The sequence below is a fragment of the Cervus canadensis genome, chromosome 8 (genome assembly GCF_019320065.1).
Source record: "Cervus canadensis isolate Bull #8, Minnesota chromosome 8, ASM1932006v1, whole genome shotgun sequence".
NCBI classification, from domain to species: Eukaryota; Metazoa; Chordata; class Mammalia; order Artiodactyla; family Cervidae; genus Cervus; species Cervus canadensis.
Window position 1 is genome coordinate 34,644,781 of NC_057393.1, and position 21,714 is coordinate 34,666,494.

Here is a 21,714-nt window from a genome sequence, read left to right on the forward strand (position 1 = left end):
AATGCTCAATGATGCTGAATATATTGACATTGAAGATGTATGCAAACAGATCTGAATAAAAAGGTACTATTTCTTAATATGCTATTATATATGCAAATTGAATATGTAATTAGAAACAAGTATTTGATTTTCATCTATTATACATTTCTAAAAGTTATATATACATGTTGGACAAAAAAATTCTTCAGAAAGATAGGTAGATTCCCACTTGGTGGGCAAGGAAGAGGTAATTCATACTGTCTCTCTGTAAATAACTTCTTTGTTCCCGAAGGGGAAACAAACAAGGTGAGCCTATTGATCATCCTATTATTATGCATGGGGGCAGTTCTGATATGACCCAGCAATCCCACTGCTGGGCATACATACCAAGGAAACCAGAATTGAAAGAGACACGTGTACCCCAATGTTCATTGCAGCACTGTTTACAATAGCCAGGACATGGGAGCAACCTAGATGTCCATCGGCAGACAAATGGATAGGAAAGCTGTGGTACATATACACAATGGAATATTACTCAGCTGTTAAAAAGAATGCATTTGAATCAGTTCTAATGAGGTGGATGAAACTGGAGCCTATTATAAAGAGTGAAGTGAGTCAGAAAGAAAAACACCAATACAGTATATTAACACATATATATGGAATTTAGAAAGATGGTAACGATGACCCTATATGCGAGATAGCAAAAGAGACACAGATGTAAAGAACAGACTTTTGGACTCTGTGGGAGAAGGCGAGGGTGGGATGATTTGGGAGAACAGCATTGAAACACGTGTATTACCATATGTGAAACAGATCGCCAGTCCAGGTTCAAAGCATGAGACAGGGTGCTCAGGGCTGGTGCACTGGGATGACACTGAAGGATGGGATGGGGAGGGAGGTGGGAGGGGGTTCAGGATGGGGAACACATGTATTGGCTGATTCATGTCAATGTATGGCAAAACCCACTACAATACTGTAAAGTAACTAGCCTTCAATTAAAATAAATAAATTAAAAAATAAAATATTAATATCTACAAAAAAAAATTATGCATGGGGGCAGTTCTGGATATCTAGTGCACAAGGGAGAACTGGAAGAACGTCCCAACTGTTAGCTGGAATGGTCAGGGGCAGTAGGGGGCAGAATTTGTGGGCCAGAGCATCAGAAGAGGAAGCATTCTGATGAGAAAGAGCTCTAGGAATCTGCATAGAAGTCCTTTGGAGGTATTATTTAGCTGAATACTAAATGGATGTGTGTAGGGCAAAACATTATAAGACTGGGAAAAAAGAAAAACAACTTCTGGGGAAAGAACAATTACTATGGAGTGGTAAGTAAAAGAGTTCCCACAGCTCACCTATGGCTGAGAAGTATTCACATTCCTACTAACCCTAACCAGATACGAAAGTCATCACTGAATACACAGAATATTCAGAAGAGACCTGATTATTCAAACTGATCTGAAACTATGCAAGTCAGAAGACAATGGGAAAATCTTTAAGTTGCTGAAAGAAAAAAAATAATTAAAAACAGGGAACAAACTTGTTGACTTAGGATTCTACACACACACACTTGAAAAATAAAAGCACAATAAGAATGTTTTCAGACAAACAAAACCTGAAAGAATCTGTTGTCAGTAGACCTGCTCTATATTTTAAAGGAGATCTTTCAGGCAGAAAGAAAGAATACATTACATGAAAACACAAAGAAATAAAAGCACCAAAAATAGTAAATATGGAAAGACATTTTAGAAAAGACACAACTAAGAGACAAAAATATAAAAGTAATTTTTAAAAGGATATCTGACTAAATGCAAAAATAATACCAGAGTATTGAGGGGGTTTACAGCACAAAATCAGAAGGGACAAAATGGCAGTATACTGTTGTAAAATTATTACATTGTACTCAAAGTGGTATAATGTTATTTGGAGATAGATTGTATTTCAGATATATATCATAACAGTGTCCCAGAGATGGTTTCATGATGTCTACAAAGTCAAAACTATAGTCCTAATAATGCTAATAGTTTCTTTGTCAGTATGTTGACAATTTTGCTAAAGCAAAACAAGGAATAAAACTGTTGATCCCCTAGCACAATCAAAGCAATAACATGAAAAATGAAAGTGAAAGTTGCTCAGTTATGTCTGACTCTTTGCAACACCATGGACTACACAGTCCATGAAATTCTACAGGTCAGAATACTGGAGTAGACAGCCTTTCCCTTCTCCAGGGTATCTTCCCAACCCAGGGATCAAACCCAGGTCTCCCACATTGCAGATGGATTCTTTACCAGCTGAGCCACCAGGAAAGCCCAAGAATACTGGAGTGGGTAGCCTATCCCTTCTCCAGCGGATCTTCCCGACCCAGGAATTGAACCCGGATCTCCTGCATTGAAGGCAGATTCTTTACTATCTAAGCCAGAAAACACAGCCCCAATCCAGTCATGAGGAAATCATCAGACAACCCAAAATTGAGGATGTGATATAATAAGAAATATTTATTTGTCTCTGTCCCATTTCCTGCCACACAGTTCTTGAAACCTTTGAAATCACTGACATGATGTGTCTTTTTGTATGCTAATGAGATGACTGGTAGTTGAAGGTTCCTAGATATTTTCAGAATGGAGGCTCGTTGCCAAGGGTACCAACTATATACTTTCAAAATCAGAACTTTCAGCTCTACCCCTTGACCTCTGGAGAGGGAAGAGGTCCTGGAGGCTGAATTAATCACCAGTAAACAATGATTTAATCAATTGTGCCTATTTATTGTAGTAAGGCCTCCATAAAAAATTCTACCTGAAGTAGTTCAGAGTACTTTTGGGTTGGTGAGCACTCTGTGGGGCTAAAAGGGTAATGAACCCATAGCATGCTTTGAAGTTCTATGTTCCTTCCCTTATACCTTGCCCTATGTATCTCTTCCATCTGGCTGTTTATGTAATAAACTGCTGCACAGCATGGCCAGAAAAAAAAAAAAAAAGAAGTACTAGAAGCCTGACTTGTATTAAGCATCTAAAATCAGAGGCAGTCTTGTAGGACTCTTAAGCTGGGGGTTAACAGTAACTCCAGATAAACAGCCCAAGAATTGAACTGAATTGTAGGACACTCAACTGGGGTGGAAGAATTGGTCAATGTAAAGAAAAACCCTACACAGCCTACATAGTTGGTGTCAGAAGTACTGAGGGCAGGAAAAAATTAGTAGGTTTTCTTTTAAGGACCATTTTGGAAAATATCTGACCAATATTCCTCCTTTGATTCCTTGTGCATATCAAAAAGAATGCATGCATGCATACTAAGTCACTTTAGTCATGTCCAACTCTGTGCAGCCCCATAGACGGCAGCCCACCAGGGTCCTCTGTCCCCGGGATTCTCCAAGCAAGAGTACTGGAGCAGGTTGCCATTTCCTTCTTCATCAAAAAGAAAACACACAACTATATGAAAATACTCTTTCCTTTACTATCTAGATATTTATATAAGGCCATATTTTTTTCACGCACTTAAACTAAAACAATAGACAAGCAGAAACTGAATGCAGGAGTAGAAATGATAATCCAATCTTCTTTCATAATATTAAGCCAGACATTAAGAGATGTGTAAAAATGTAAAACAATGCTAGTCTTCCCATCAGTTGGTTTTTTAAAACAGTTTTTAAAATATATATTATTTATGTTAACATGTAATGACTTTATTATTGCTATTTTTAAATGAATTAATAAATATTTCAACCTGTCAGTATTAATTCTGGGCACAGCAGTTACTCATAGACAATTCCCATGAACAAAAACTCTTAGGAAAAAACAAAAACAAGAAATTCTTTGAGATCCTTAATAGCCAGAATCCAAAGCAGTTGTAAATATAAAACATTTGAAAACTGCTGGCCAAGAGCAACAACTGAAAAACTAAAACAAATGTATAGCTAATAAGTTAATAGTGGAGATAAAATGGAGTACTAAAAACACTCATTTAATCAAAAGAGGGCAGGAAATGAGATAAAAATTAACAAAGACCAGATGGGACAATCTGAAAAGAAGTAGCAAGATGGTAAATTTAAATTCAGTCATACCAATAAATGACAGTAAATGACACTCTATTTAAAAAGAAGAGGGTATTTAGACTGCCTACAGAGACCCAAATATATGCTATCTACAAAAAAAAACACTTTAAATACAAAGATGGAAAAAAGCAAATGAACAGAACAATTAACATGTAAATACTAATTGAAAGCAATCTATAGTGGATAAATTGGACAAAAACTTCATAATAAGAACCATTACCAGGGCAAAAAAGACATTACATTAATGGTAACGAGGTCAATTCACCAAAAAGACATAAAAACAAAGTTTCAAAACAAAAACAGAAGAAAAAAGAGAAAAGGAGAAATAGTCAAGTAGATTATGGTGGATATTTCATTATTCCTCTCTCGTAATTCATAGAACAAAAAATCAGCAAAATTATACAACATTTAAACAATACTATCATCTAACGACCCAACTGAGATTTATAAAACACTGACCTAAAAAAAAAAACAAAAAAAACACTGACCTAATATCAGCAGAATACATACATTCTTTTCCAATGCACAAGGAATATTGTCTAAAACATCTTATACCTGGGACATAAAACAACTTTCAAATATTGAAAAAGACTGAAATTGCATAATGTATAGTGCGTGAGCATAATGGAATAAAATTAGAAGTTATTTACAAAAACCTATCTGGGAAAAGTCTAAAATATTTGAAAGTTAAAACAACACACTTCTAAATAATCATAAAACATTTTCAATTGAGTGAAAATGAAAATTCTGATACCTGTTAAACACAGCTAAAGCACAGTTAGGAGGAAATGCACAGCTTAATACAAATATTAAAAAGATAAACGGTCTAAAATCAATGATCCACTTTAAAAAACTAGAAAAATCCAAAGCAAGAGGAAAGCAATAATAAAGAGCAAAAATAAATGAGATAGAAATAGAGAGAGAGGTAAAAATCAATGAAACAAAAGGGGTATATTTTTAAAAGGTCAATAAAGCTGATAAACTTCTGGTAATATTGATCAATAAAAAAAGAAGACACGAATTACTAATTTCAGGAATGTGTGAGAGATCATCTCTATGTTTATGACATAACAGATAGATATTAAAAGGATAAGAGAATATTATTAACAATTTTATTCCAATAAATCCTACAGCAGAGATGAAACATAAAAATCTCTTGAAAGATACAAGTTAACCAAAACTGAATCAAGAAAAAACAGAAAACAACATACCTCATATCAATTAAAATTTATATTTATAATTAAAAAGCTATCCAACAATACAGTAAGTCCCCTACACATGAAAAACTTCTATTCTGAGTGTGTTCATAAGTCCAACTTGTAAGTCCAATAAAGTTAGGCTAGGTACCCAACTAACACCAACAGCTATATAGTACTATACTGTAATAGGTTTATAATACTTTTCACACAAATAGTACATAAAAAACAAACAAATACAAAAAAACAAAGCATTTTTAACCCTATAGTACAGTACCTTGAAAAGCACAGTATGACAGTTCAGTAGTTGGCATACAGGGGCTGGCACTGAGTGAACAGGCAAGAAGACTGAGGACAAACTGCAGTTTCACTCCAGCCTGACGCTGACAGAACGCACTTTCACATTTTTGAAAGCATGCAACTTAAAGGTTCGCATGTAAGGTACTTACTGTAACAACAACAAAAATCCCAGTATACTTCGTTTATGTCACTAATTCTCAATTGGGGTTGACTCTGGCCCTAGGGAATGTTTGACAACATTAAGAGACATTTTTGGTTGCCACAACTGTGAGGGAATGCTACTGGCATCTACCGGGCAGAGGCCAAAGATGCTGCTAATTCTTCACTGCACAGGAAAGGTCCCCAAGAACAAAAATGACAAGGCCTAAAATGTCAATAGTGCTAAAGTTGAGAAACCTTGCCTTACATAATCTCACTGCCAAGTTCCATCAAACATTTAAGGAAGAAAAAATATTAATTCCACACAAATTCTTTTAGAATAGAGAGAGGAAAGAAACAGCTCTCAATTCATTCAATAATTCCAGCATTATCCCAATACCAAAATCAGACAAAAATAGTAAAAGAAAATTATAGACCAATATCTCAAATTAAAATAGAAGCAAAAATTCTTAACAAAATATTAGTATTTCAACTTTGTTTTTCTGCTCCAGCACGTAAGAACCTTAAAAGTTGCCTACCCATTCTAGTCAGTAAAAAGCTGAACAAATTAAAAAAATCAACAACTCTTCTTAAATTCCTCAGAGAAATGAGGTCACAGGGCAAACTGCTGTCACAAAATTAGAGAAATAGGTAGATAGATGTCGAGGATCACAATTTACCAGGGTAGAAACTTCTGAAGAAACCTCTGTGGGAACCAATGCCAGGGTAGGAAAACCTGAATTGTAACTGACAAATTGCTAGAGGCTTAATGCGGACAGGTCCGAAAGCTAAGACTCTGAAAGATCCCAGCCCCACATACTTCAATAAGTTTTACCTCCAGGAACTCTATCAGGTCCTCACAGAGAATGACAGAGAAAAACGCCCTTGTGCTTGCAGCAGTAGGAGGGGAAAAGGAACTATTTTGAAATACATTAGAGCAATCTGTTCTTAACAAAGCTTGCTCTCAGGAAAAACTATTTCACCAGAACCTAACTTACTGCAGTCTTATCAGAGTCTAACCTATCTGGGGAAAGGAACATGTCCAACTCCAGCCCACCTCTCCCACATAAGGGGGTAGAGGGACTGAGAAGTGCACAGTCTGAAGGCACAGGATCACCAAAAGACTGAGAACTAATCACAGGAGTATGCAACCCTTTCCCTCCCTCTACACCTCACCACTACATTACTCGGGTCTATTTACTAAAGTTCTTTATTGAGCCCACCATATCCACTCTTCAACAAAAAATTATAAGACATACTAAAAAGCAAAAAACCACAGTTCAAGGAGGTTGAATACATCAGAACCATAGTCAATATGGTAACAATGTTGAACTACTAACAAGGAATTTTTGAATACTATTAGTGTGCTAAGAGCTTTAATGGGAAAAGCAGACAAAATGCAAGAATTGATGAATAATGGAAGCAGAGAAATGGCAATTCTAAGAAAGAATGAAAAAGAAATGCTACAGATTAAAAAAAAAAAAAAAAACTAACTAAAAGAGAAACGGAGAATGCCTCTGATGGAGTAGAGGCAAACAGTTGAGGAAAGAAACCTTGAACTAGAGGATCCCTCATTAGAAACCTCCAAAACTGAAAAAGAGAACAAAGACTGAGCAACACAGAACAGAATATCCAAGTACTGCGGGACAACTACAAAAGATGTAATATACGTGTAATGGGACTACCAAAAGAAGAGAGAAAAAATGGAACAGAAGCAATATTTGAAGGAACGACAACCAGGAATTTCTATAAATTAATGTCAACACCAAACTACAAATCAGAAAACTCAGAACACAAGGTGGTATAAATGCCCAAATAACTACACCTAGGCAAATCATATATAAATTGCAGAAAGTGTGTTAGTGTGACAATCGCTCAGTCATGTCTGACTCTATGCGACCCCATGGACTCCTCTGTCCACTGGAGTTCCCAGGCAAGAATACTGGAGTGGGTGGCCAATTGTGGAAAATCAAAGATTTTAAAAAATCTTGAAAGAAGCCAGAGGTGAAAAAACCTCTCTACACAAAAGCAAAGATAACAATTTACTGAGAAGTTCTGCACTCTACAAAATTATCCTTCAAAAAAAAAAAAAAAAAGAACAAGACTTTTCCAAACTAACAAAAATTGAGAGAATTTGTTGCCGATAGATATTTGCCTTGCAAGAAATGTTGAGAGAAGCTCTTCAGAGAGAGGGAAAGGGACACCTCAGAAATTTTTATCTACATAAAAGAAACAGTATCAGAAAGAAATACATGAAAGTAAAATAAAAATTCTATTTTTACTATCCTTAACTAATCCAACAGATAACATCTTGTTCAAAATAATAATGATACATTCAGTTACATATGGTTGTGTGTATGTGTATGTGAGCATGCTCATGTGTAAACGAAAGGAATGACAGCAAGCATACAAAGGATGGAAGGAAGCAATTAGGAATATTTTGTTGTTATGAAGTACTTGCAGCATGGTGAAGTGGTAAACACTATTTTTAAATGAGTTTGTGTTAATTGTAAATGCATGTTGCAAACTCTAGGATAAAGGGAGGAAGGAAGGGAGAGAGGGAGAGAAAAAGCAGATACAAACTACAAATGTCATAAACGAAAGAGGGCTATCACCACAGATTTGATATGTTAAAGAAATATTATGAACAATCATATGTCCATAAACTTGATAAGTTAGATGAAATGGATAAATTCCTTAAAGACATAATCTGTTAAAACTCACAGAAGAAGAAAGAGATGATCTGAACAGTCCTGCTATCTATTTAAAAAATTCAGTCAACAATTATACTCTCAAAAAAGCTGGGAAAAATGAAAAGAAAAGTAAGGGAGAAAGGGAAGGAGTGAAGGAGGGAAAGAAGGAAGGACAAAGAGAACTGCATTGATAATTACTTTCCAAAAGAGAAAGCTCCTGGCTCAGATGAGTTCATGGGCAAATTTTTGAGAAACATTTAAGGAACAAATTATATCAATTCCCTATGATCTCTTCCAGAATATAGAAGCAGAGAGAATACTTCCTAATTTAATCAATGAGGCCAGCATTACCCTAATATTAAAACAGGCAAAGACATTAAAAGAAAACCCTGATCAATACATCTCAGAAACACAGATGCAAATATCCTCAATGAAATATTAGCAAATCGAATAATCAAATAATGTATAAAAAGGATTATATGCCAAGATCAAGTGGGAAAATTCAACTCATTCATAACAAAAATTCTCATTAAAGTAGGAATAAAAGGGTCATTCCTTTCTTGATAAAGAACATCTACAAAACAACCCAAAGCTAATACTGTATCTAATGGTGAGAAATTTTTGAAGTTTTCCCACTAAGAACAAGGCAAGGGATGTCTCCTCCCACCACTGCTTGTCAACATTGTATGAAAAGTCCTGGCTAATGCAAGAAGACAAGGAAATACAAGGTATACTGACTAGAAAAGAAAACAATAAAACTGCTTTTGCTTGCAGATGCCATGATCTAGTCTATATATAAAATCTGAAAGAACAGTAAAAAATATATATATATATATATGTTTATATGTAGAGGCAAAAGACCCAGAATACCAAACTCAATATCAAAGAAAAAGAAAGTTGGAGGACTAACATTACCTGACTTCAGGACTTAATGTAAAACTACAGTAATCAATACAATGCAGCATTGACAAAAGACTAGACAATGGAACAGAATAGACCATGGAAAACTATTACACATAAACACAATCAACTAATCTTTGACAAAGGAGCAGCAGCAATAAAATGCAGCAAAGGTAGCCTTTTCAACAAATGGTGTGGAACAAGTGGACATCCACATGCAAGAAAAAAGGATTTAGACATAGAAATTACACTCTTCACAGATATTAACCCAAAATGGATTATAGACCTAAATATAAAACAAAAAACTACTACCAGAAGATAAGACAGGAGAAAACCTAGATTACTTTTGGTATGGTGATGACTTTATTTAGATATAACACCAACGGCATAATCCATGAAAATAAAAATTGAGAAACAGGACTTGATAAAAATTAAAAACTTCTGCTCTGTGAAAGATACTGTCAAAAGAATGAGAAGACATAGACTGGAAGAAATAGTTACAAAAGATACATCTGATGAAGGACTGCTATATGAAATACATAAAGAACTCAAAATTCTGCTGAGTTCTGTTTTTATTATTATAAGAAAATGAACAATCCAATCAAAAATGATCAGAAAAGACACCTCACTAAATAAGATATGCAGATGACAAGTAATATGTTCTAATTCATATGTCAATTGCAAATTACAAATTAAAATAACATTCAGATACCAACTACACACCTATTAGAATGGTCAAAATTCAAACACTGATACCACCAAATACTGGTGAGGATGTGGAACAAAAGAAATGCTCATTCATTGCTTGGTAGGAATGCAAAATGGTACAGTTACTTTGGAAGACAGTTTGGCTGTTTCTTATAAAACTAAAATACCATATGATTCAGCAACCAGGCTCCTTGGTATTTACCCAAAAGAAATGAAAACTTACACCCACAAAAATACCTAACACATAGATGTTTATAGCAGCTTTATTCACTATTGCTAAAACTTGGAAACAAACCAAATGTACTTCGAATTGCTTTCTACATATAATATTTCAAATATTACATCCAGCACCCAAGCAAAGGTAACAAAGCACACACAGAAATGAAATAGCATCCACTAACAAAAACTAGCAGAATCAATATTCAATATAAACAGACCTATAGAATTTCCAGACATTGAAATTATCAGACACAGGCTATGTAAAACTATACTTACTATGTTTAAGGAGATAAAGGCCAAGCTTGAAATCTCAGCAGGGAACTGTAAACTGCAAAAAGTGATATAGCAGATTTGAAAAAGAAACAACTAGGAACACAAGAATTGAAAAACACAAAATTGACATTAAGAACTCAAAGTATGGGGTTGTCTACGGCCATACCACCCTGAATGCGCCCGATCTCGTCAATGTATGGGGTTGAAGAAACTGTATTTTTAACTCATTCCCTAGGTAATCCACTGTGTTTGAGAACAAGAATCATAGACTACTACAACAAATTTTAAAGCCCTTTGCAGTCTCACTCTTTTCTAGTTTCTATAAAGCCTCCAGAATTTTTCCAATATACGAATTTGATGTCTCAGCGCTGAAAGTATTTTGGTTAAGACCAACTTTCTAACCTGTGGCTAATGACCTTCACCTCTACCCTACTCAGTCACTCAGTGGTGTCCAACTCTTTGCAACCACATGGACTGCAGCCCACCAGACTTCTCTTTCCATGGGATTTTCTAGGCAAGAATACTGGAGTGGGTTGTCATTTCCTTCTCCAGGAGATCTTCCCCACCCAGGGATTGAACCAGGGTCTCCTGCATTGAAGGCAGATTCTTTCGGACTTAATACTAAGTGCATTCCTGCTTGCTCATTCAATTTTCTCTATCTGGAATGGCTTTCCCCATCTTGTCTACCTGGTGAACTCCTACTAGTATATTTCAGAACACAAACTGCATGTAATCCTGAGTAGAAGTAATCATTCTTTCATCTCTACTCCTGTACTTTGTGCACAACTACAGCACTCACTATACTATATAAGAACCATATATGAATCTTTCCCCTCCTCCCCACAGTTATACTAGAATAACAGAAAAGCTAGGACTCATATTAATCTATTTCTCAAGAACTAAACCATGCCTATTTCATCGTACAGTCAATGTCTATTGAATAAATTACACATTCATTAAAATGAAAGCCAAACAAACTTAGAGAAGAATCTAGGATCAATTAAAGAATTTTGTCCTTCAAATTCTACCAGAGAAAAGGTTTAGGGCTTGCTAATATGAAGTCACACAATAAGCTGGTCACAGAATGGCACCTACAACATTTTGATGTCTTAGGCTCTATAGCTAAAGGACTCACCAGAAAAAGAACATACCAGGAGGGGGTTATGAGAAAAGATAAGTCTATGGGTTCAAAGGGAGGGTGGCAGGAGTCTTTGACCAACTTCTTGAAGTAAGATATGGGGTCTGGGGAGAAGGAAGAATAAAATAGGAGCTTCTCCTTTAAAGACAATGTGAAAGCCAAAACAAGCTTGATGCATATACACTGACTTGACTTTTGAGTTTCAGCGTACAGTGAGAACACTATTCCTAAAGGGGTTAGTGTTAAATACAGGCCAGTAAGTAAACCCTCATGTTTCTATATTATGGCAGCCACTTATAGACAGCCAGAATAATGTTTCAGAAATGGAAGAAACTCCCCATGTGTACATCTCTATCACCTTAAGAACATGTCTACCCAAGATAAAGACAATTTTACACAATTTGATCTAAAAGCCAGGGAAATCATCATGCCTGTAGTAGAGGGGATAGCCAATTAGGATAACTTTACTGGTTGATTCTAGGATCTGTGAATTAGAAGAAATAAAATGCATCCCATAATTCAAGTTTAACTGAAACCTAGGGAAAAGCATTTCATCATCCTCTGGTATACAGCAGTGTTTTAATAAGCTTCATTTTGGTAAAGCTATTAACACAATTTTGTTTTAGTGTAATTTGAAGCCTAACATAATTATAAGTCTGACATCATGACAGAACAAATATAGCTTCTACTTTGATACTAGAATTACATGTTTGGAATCAAATAACAAGTAAGTATTTTCAAATTGCAACTCTTTTCCAAGTCTCTAACAATTAAAAAAAAAAATCCCCCCAATTCTGCCCTGTTCAATTTGTGATAACTTATTATTGTTATTCTTTTAACCTTCTTTCTTAAGGTTCATATTTCTCCACTCTCCCAGGAGCACAGGCCCAGAGCTGGCACAAAGTCCTCTCTCAATCTTTAGACCACAGAAATCAACATTTATGAAATCAAAAATTATTCATACATAGGAAAGACACAGCAATTTATCATTAACTATAAATACGGAACACACGTGTGGCAAGAAAGATAATTATTCACTTCCTTTTCAAGGTGACAATACATTAGGTAAATAAAGATGAAAACATGCAAGTGTGTAACAGTTTTAAGGACTTATCAAAAACAAATTCTGAACATAGTTCAGACCCTCCACAATTTAACAACAATGAAGCAGTTCATTTATTGCATCGCTCACTCAAATTTTATACTGAAGGTATCTATATTTAAGCATAACTAAAAATAACAAACTTTTCAAGTATCCTAACTACATAAACCAATAAAGTTAGTAACCAGAAAACTATGCTCTACCCTTACAAACTGTAACATAATTAGTGCTCACAAAGCATGTGTATTCTAGTCCTTTCCACAATGCTACTTACTGTTCCTAAAGTCAAAGGCTTAACTGAGGAGAGTGACCTATTCTCCTTTAGTTTTTCTTCTATTTTTTGGTCATGCTGTGCGGCATGTGGGATCTTAATTCCCCAACCAGGGGACAAATGTGCGCTCCTTGCAATGGAAGTGAGGTGTTAACCACTGGACTGCCAGGTGATTCCATGACCTATTCTATTTTAGACAATTTGAAATGCTCAGATCAAGAAACTGAGTCTTAAAACTTTTTTCCTTGCTTGTCAAAAGATAGCTGAAAGTGATTCTAACACTCAACTATAACACCACTCAGAAAAAGACATGAGTGATGAAAAACATGAAACATCTTCTAAGTACTATAATCTCACCTATTCATAATGAAAAAGATGCCAATATAAAAATAGTGCCAAGCAAAAAATTACTTTCTACTGAAAGACTGAGTTTGACATAGGCTATATTCGATCTAGTATGCAATCATGTTACAGTTACACCTAACATGGTGCATTTAAAATAATTCTCACTTGCAATTTGGAGGTCATAAACTATGTAGCTGTATTCCAACTTCAGCCTATTAATTTAGAAAAACCAAAAACTTAGGTCAATTGAACTACAATATAACTGAAATACTATTTATAAATAATAGATGCGATTTTTAACATGGCTCACCAACTGGTTCAGATGGCCACAAGCAGGAATTTCACACCTGCAAGAGAACACATGTGATAATCCTCATAAAATAATATTGTGAATATTCGTGTAATTTGGGGACTGATTGTCAAGTTAAATGCCAAACTTGAGTCAGTCTGACTTTGCTATTATCCTAAAATGATCTTTATACTTCTTTACTATTAACATGGAAAGTACTAAAATTGATCAAATCTTTAATAACTTTTAAAAATATTTAACCTACAAGAATCTTTCACTTTTGAACTTCATGTATCTCTGAAAAACTATAGATACAAAATACTTAAAAGAAGGCAAAAAATTGTGTATACAGTAACATTTTGTTCTTGGGAAAAAAAACCATATAATGTAAAAATATATACACATGAAAATAACTGTATTTTCTACACAAAAATTGAATTATAAAAGGCCTAAAACTGGTGAAGGGAAAAGTAAAATGAGATATGCCTTCCTATAATGTTTTATATTTTATAGAGAATATAATCATGTGCTATTTGTGCAATTAATAATTAATAGAGAAAAAGGTTGTAATTCAAAATAGTTTAGTTAAGTTTATAATCTTATAAGTGTCTTTCCATTAGAAAAAAATTATAGCCCCCAAACATATACTCATCCTTAAGAATATGGCAACTCCTTTCTGGATATCTGCTTAATGAAATAATTATCCTATAAAATACTACTGCCACTCTAATATTCTAACAAATTTTACAGTTTTGCCCTTCTTGAAGCAAGTGATGCATCCTCAGAAAGATCAAAGGAATCTATTTTTTCCTTAGTACTTCTTGCACTGCCTCACTTTTTCAAGCAGTTTTACAGTGGAATACTAGCTACCTTCATTTTCTATAGCCGTAACAGCTTAAAACCTTATCCTAAAACATGACAGATGTGTCTGAACACTCTTCACAGTTTTACTCTTACATTATTTTAAATTTCTGACTCTAAACACAACACACACTTTACATGTGAACACAGTCAAAGATCTCAAATGTAGTTTTATGCTGATAATGTTTTAGAGTTTAGAAATTAGGACTGTAAAAAAAACTGTTTTCAAGTAGAAACAGAATATTGTAGCTTTACCATTACTAATAAAAGAAAATCATGCCCACTTTTAAAATGACAATTGCAGGAAAGAGAATAGCAAAATGAGACAAATGGGGGGTCGGGTACAGGACACAAACTGTAGTAAAAGAGAAAGTAGAGACATATTCCATCACATGGTGAAACAGACACATATTTTTGAGGGTGGAAAATGGTCAGAGGAACAATGACTTTGCTATCCATCACGGCCCCCAGAAAACAAACAGAAGCATGAAAAAGGCACCAAAATACACACTAGTCCCTACACACACCAGAACACTCAAAAATTAAAAGCAGCAGCTGGGAGAAATCAACAAGTGTAAACAGCCAGAAAGGGACTGTAGAAGATAGAAATTGCATTTCAATTCTACTCTTTCTTCCCATACGAAAATAAGACTTGTTCTTTTCCTGACCACTCATCAAATTTTCAAACAACATATATATATAAAGGAAAGAAAATGTGAGGCCTTGGCACTCCAAAATGAAAACAGCAGATTAAAGGCAATGGCACATCAGTAAACAGATAATTATCCACTAGTAATTAGAGACCTACAGTAATAAAATATCACAGAATGTTAGTTTACATAAAGATATTAAAGTACTATATGCACATGCATATTTCAGGTAAACTACCATAAAGTCAAGAATACAAACCTTTAATAGCAAGACCACTGTTTTTGCCTCTAGAGGGCGAACTTGGTCTTCTGAGAAACTCTATAGACAAGAGAGGTTACTTTTAGACTTTACAAAAAAAAAAAGAGTTAAAATTTAAGATGTCCAGATAGCAAAGATTCCCAAAGTTTATTGGATTAACAGCAACCTTAGTGTCTCAGTAATTATTACTGGCACCCCCAAACCAACAGAAATACTCAATTATTCTGTTTAATGAGTAGTTATGTCCCAGTACTTAGTAATCATTTGAAAAAATGCACATAAATTAAAAGAAAGCCTTATTGCATTCTTAAATAACCACAATTAATCACTAATTGGGCATGTGTGCCTTTTGTGCAGCGTACAATTTCACAAATCTTGAAATAAGACTGGACACCATCACCTTCATTTCCTGTTTCACACTGATTATTGCAGAGTATCTGATTTTTACCACAGCAAACTCAGAAAAACCAGATTCACAAAGACACAATGTCACAGAAAGTAATACATTGCCATTTTATGTTAAAACTGTGTACCACCTCAAGCTATCAGGCTGCACTGTATCCAACAAACGGTGGAAGAGTATTACTGAGTTTGCCATGGTTCCCATCAGCGTTAGCTGCTGCAGCACATGGGGTGCCCTAGACACACAGCTCGGGAATCATAGCACTTCAGTGTGAAGTCTGAGCAGCATATAAACTAGTTGATATTTTAACTACTTGCAAATGAAATTAACTATAACAAATGCTATTAAAGATCTAAAACTTATGTTCTCATTTACTTCGGAAACCAGTTTTTCTTTTCAGCAATAAAAAGAACACTATTAAATCCTTAAAGGAAAATATTTTTCCAATTTAAATGATGATTACTGCTTTCATGGTGATTATTTTTATAAATGCTGGATGTGCTAAATTTGATAAACTACAACTGGAAGGAGATAAATATGAAATGTATCATTCTATCTCCTTCTGAGAAGTAACTTCTCTAAACTTAAAAATGCCACAAACTGATAAAAGAGTCTCACTGTTGTCCAGTCTCACTGATCTCCTATTACTGAGAAGCACAAGCTAAGAAGTCAAACAAGACATGAAGTTCTTAAGAACTCAAGAAGATGGGTATTAAGACAGGTAACAGAAGTTGGCTTCTAAATTACTAGAAACAGAATATATACCCACCCACCTCACAAAGTCCTTGGTAGAAAACCAGAAAATGACCAAGGAAAATTTTCAACCTCAAAATCTACTGTTTTCACTTTATACTGCTTCATCAGTTCACAACTACCTATCATACATAAAATCTGTGCCATTGCAAATGCTACCATGTTCAATTAGAAGTCACAGTATGTGGTGAGGATGGTTTACTAAGAAAATTTAAAAAAAAAAAGAAAAAAGACACTATCCAAGGCATAACTAGGAAATAAAATCAATGTTCTGTTACTATAAAGAATTTTCACAACCATAAAATATAATTGAAAATATATATCATGCTTTAAAAAAAAACTTAAGGTTACTACAAATGTCTATAGTCACAAAATTTTGTATGTTAAAAAAATGAATGAAAGTAGAATATGGTTGATTATCTAGAAGAGAATATTTGAAAAGCAAGACAAACCATATGGCTATATTAGTACTTACCTGCTGAATGATTTTGGAAGTTTTCTGAAGATTCTCTCTGGGAGGGACTTTACCAAATAATTTCCAGCCAGGAGCACTATGTACAACTGATTTGAGTTCTTTTGTCCTTTTTGGGAAAAGGTTTCTGAAACAAGAAAAATTACATGAATTGTGCTTCTGGTAACCAGGGAACTACTTGAAAAGTGACAGATATAAATAAAATGTAAATATTTGCTTTGAATTAGCTACAAAGTGTACTAGAATTGACTATACATGTATTATACTTGACAGTAAAAGCCAAAAATCTGAAAACAAAAAAGTTAAAGAGAACTTGGATAAAATACGTAAAGGATTAAGCCATACAATTTTTGTGGGAAAATACTACTTAATTATTCTCTGTAACAATTTGTTAGTGTTTGAAATAAAAGAGTATCTATTGAGCCTATTCCTATAATATATGTATATGCAAATTGTTTTTCCTAGTCAAGTATGCACAAGAAAAGCTTACATGTAACTTAGTAAGAAAGTTATTTCTCATTGACAGTCTTAAAAAAATCTGCATAAGAAACAAGAATTTTACCTATAATCACCATGCCCTTACCAACCAAATTAAGTATATATTGTACATGTAAGCAGGAATGATATTCAAAGTATGTATACATCAATATGGCATGCCAGGGTACCACAGACTAATCAGAAAGGTACAATAAATCCAACTGAATATAAACACTTCATATAAGCTGTGATATAAATATTCACTAAGAAAATTTACAATTTTTACATACAGTCACAAAGTATTTGAAATCTCATATAACTTGGTTAATCTATACTCAAAATACATACATACATCTCTTCTTAAAAGTACATTATTGTGATAAGAATGGGATAAATTTTTAATGCATAATGTTAAGGCTATTCTTCAAGTTTAGAAAGATATCAACAGACTCCTACAAAATATGAGTTAATCAATAATAAAGAAATAGTCTCATTTTCCTGGGTGTGCAGTGGAAGTGAAATGATGACTTTTGATGACAATTTAGACTAATTCCTACTTAGAATACTCCAGAAGTTTCATCTGAGACCATATATAGTTACCCAGTTTTCTATTTCATAAATTATCTAAATTTTCAATAATGATTACATGAAGGACTGGTATATTTACAATAAAGTTTCATGCCTCAAAGGATGGCCTATTAATTTAAATACTATTTTATACCTTGTGTGCTGCTCATCAATTTATTGCCTCATAGCTCCATTATGAACCCTGCAGTATACGCTCTGTGACAACATGGAATTCCTTTGAGCATTTCTCCTTTTAAAATAAACATGAAGCTGTTACACTTTCTCAGTAGAGAGAACTGAAGGGACACCAGGAGAAAGGGGCTCTGCTCTCCTGTGATTCCCAGCTGAAGCAGAGTGGGTCAGTGGTTTGCTGTGAGGATATCCAATAGAATTCTGCTCAGTCATGTGCCCAAGTCCCTCAGCAAACTTACAGCCTCAGCAACTCAACTGGCAGATGGCTTTCCTGTAGTCCTCTTAACATTTAAACTGGCACCCCCAAAGGCTTCCTGCCAGCACTGAAGCACTAATTCTCTCTGTAAGCCCCACACAGCTCACTCGTACTCCCCAGAAAGTTCTCATCAAGCTATGCTTCCCCCACAAGCCTCCATGTGGCCTGCCTACACACCTTCCAACCAAGGTTTCCCATCCCACCATGTTAAACACAGGGGAAGGACCTTTGACACCAAGGTTTATACAAAGAATTCTTGCATGAGACATCAAAAGCATGATCTATAAAAGAAAAACTGATGAGCCAAGCTTAAATTGAAACATTTGCACTTCAAAAGACATCACTGATGCAAAATGAACAAATAGAAGGATCTAGAAATCAGTCCCTCCACCAAAGTAAAAATTGAACCAGAAAGAGCAATTGGAATCAATCATTTTAGAACTATAGAACCTTATCAGAAATTTATAACCACCAAGGGAGTGCATGAAAGGAGAGGCTGCTGATCTTCCCTAAGTGAAGAGCATGGGTGAACCAACTACCATCAACTGTTCCTCAGCCCCTCCCTCCTGCAGCAGTGGAGACAGCAACCTGCTGGCTCTAGGAGGAATAGTTTCTAGAACAGGCAGCAACAGCAGCTTCCATTGGTGGTATCTATCAGAACATTAAAAAAGGGTACTTTTTTTGACCCAGATATTTAAGGAAATCTTTGTCAGGCCACCAGCTAACTGCAGGAAATAACAGAACAGAAACTTGTAACCACACACAAAAAGGATTACACACTTTGCAAAAACAGTTTGGAAATAACACAAACAGATGGCTCTAGCCTTCAATGAACAAAAATCTGCAGTCACTGAGAATTGAGAAAACAGATTTACACAATTTCAACATAATAATACTCAGAATGTCCAAGTCTCAACAAGAAAAGAATTATAATACATACAAAGACACAGCAAAGTATAGACCATTCACAGGACAAAGAATTTGGCAAAAACCATTCCTAAGGAAGCTGAGACAATGAGATTACTAGTCAAGCACGTTACATTAACTGTCATAAATATACCCAATGAGCTAACCAAAACTATGAACAAAGAATTAAAGGAAATCAAGCAGGGAACAAAGTGAGAATCATTAGAGACAATTATATATAGGAACCAAACAAATTCTGGAACTGAAAAGTAGAATAAAATTAAAAATTCATTAAAATAGTTCAACATCAGATTGCAGCAAGCAGAAGAAAATATCAGCATGTAACATGATGATAAGACAATTGAACTTACTCAGTCTCAAGAGCACAAAGAAAAAAGAATGAATAAAAATGAGCAGAGCCTGAGAAATTTGTGCAACACTGTGGAGTATACTAGCATATGTACTATAAGAGTTCCAGAAGCAGAAGAGGAAAGAAAAAGGGGGGCGGCAGAAACGATATTTGAAGAATGGCTAAAAATTTTTCAAATATGATGAAGACACAAACCTACACATCCAAGAAGCTCAACAAACTCCAAGCAGAATAAATTCAAGTAGATATACATGGAGAGACATTATAGTCAAACTGTCAAAAGACAAAGTGAATTTTGCAAGCATCAAGAGAGAAGCAACTATCACAAACAATCTATCTTCAATAAGATTAATACCTGATTTCTCATATGACATGTTGTGGGCCACAAAATGTCAGGCTGACATAATTTAAAGTTCTGGGGGGAAAAAAAAACCTATCAACTGAGAATTCTATATGCAGCAAAAGTCTATCCTTCAACAATGAAGGAAAAATGAAGACATTTCTAGATAAACAAGTTAAAGGTGCTCATTCCTAACAGATCTGCCCTACAAGAAGTGTCAAGAATTCTTCAGAATGAAGTGAAAAGTTGCTCAAAACCATGAGAAGAGATAACACTGGTAAAATTAATTACACAGGTAAATGTCAAAACCAGTATTATTGTACTTTTCTGTTTATAACTCCACATTTTTCTTATGTGATTTAAAAGGTAAATGCATAAAATAATATTTACAAATTTATATTATTGGGCATACACCATACAAACATGTAATCTCTGACAATAACAATATAAACGAGGAGGTACAGAGATGTATGTAGTTAGCACAGTATTAGTACACTAATGAAACTGGTTTATATGCTAATGAAATTAATTTGGTATAATTCAAACCAGGTTGCTTTAAGTTCATGATGTCAGTTGTAATCCCCAAAGTTACCACTAGAAAATAACTTTAAAATAAACATAAGAGAATCAAAATGGTACGCTAAAAATTCAACTAAATATAAAAAGTGGTAAGGAGGAACTGAGGAACAAAAAATATATATAAGACATACAGAAAATAAACAGCCTAATGACAGAAATCCTTCCTCATCAACAATGAATTTAAATATATAAGTTGATTAAACTCTTTTATTAAAAGGAGAGTGACTGGAAGACTGGATTAAAAACACTATGTACGTTGTCTACCTGGGTGGCACAGTGGTGAAGAACCTGCCTGCCAATGCAGGAGACAGAAGAGACAAGGGTTTGATCCCTGGGTTGGGAAGATCCGTAGGAGGAGGGCATGGCAACCCACTCCAGTATTCTTATCTGGAGTATTCCATGGACAGAGAAGCCTGGTAGGCTATGGTTCATTCAGTCACAAAGAGTCAGATACAACTGAAGTGACTTAGCAGCAGGCACATGTTGTCTATGAGATATTCACTTTAGATAAAAAGATACAAAGAGATTAAAAATAAAAAGATGGAAAATTACATTGAAAACAAATAGTAACCAAAAGACAATGGCAGTGATTATATTATTGTCACATAAAATAGATGTTAAATCAAAAAGGTATGTGTTGGGGAAAAAAGTTTAATCCATCAAGAAGATATAACTACTATAAACATTTTTGTTGTTGTTAAGTAGCTAAGTTGTGCCCAACCCTTTGGCGACCCCACAGACTGTAACCCACCAGGCTCCTGTGTCCATGGGATTTCCCAGGCAAGAATACTGAGTGGGTTGCCATTTCCTTCTCCAGGGGATCTTCCCAACACAGGGATCGAACCCACATCTCCTGCATTAGCAGGTGGATTCTTTACCACTGAGTCACCAGGGAAGCCCAATTATAAACATACACACACCTAACAACAGAAGAAAAATACATGAAGAAAAATTGACAATACTGAAGGAATAGGCAGTTCTACAATAACTGGAGACTGCAGTACCATAGTTTTAATAAAAAAAAAAACAATCA

General features: G+C 34.8%; 1 protein-coding gene across 4 annotated transcripts in view; it reads right to left on the reverse strand.

The window, feature by feature from the left end:
* The window catches only part of TBC1D12 (TBC1 domain family member 12), an 85,638-nt gene that overhangs the window by 31,173 nt on the left and 32,751 nt on the right, over nucleotides 1-21,714 (reverse strand). Inside the window, exons 2-3 of one of the 4 annotated variants that reach the window (XM_043475939.1) lie at nucleotides 16,998-17,121; nucleotides 15,367-15,426 (exon numbers count right to left, since the gene is read on the reverse strand). In XM_043475939.1, coding sequence (XP_043331874.1) covers nucleotides 15,367-15,426; nucleotides 16,998-17,121 — 184 coding nt within the window. Of the gene's footprint in view, nucleotides 1-10,454; nucleotides 10,503-13,617; nucleotides 13,655-15,366; nucleotides 15,427-16,997; nucleotides 17,122-21,714 lie in introns of those variants that run through there. The other 3 variants (XM_043475941.1, XM_043475940.1, XM_043475942.1) reach the window with 3 other exon arrangements.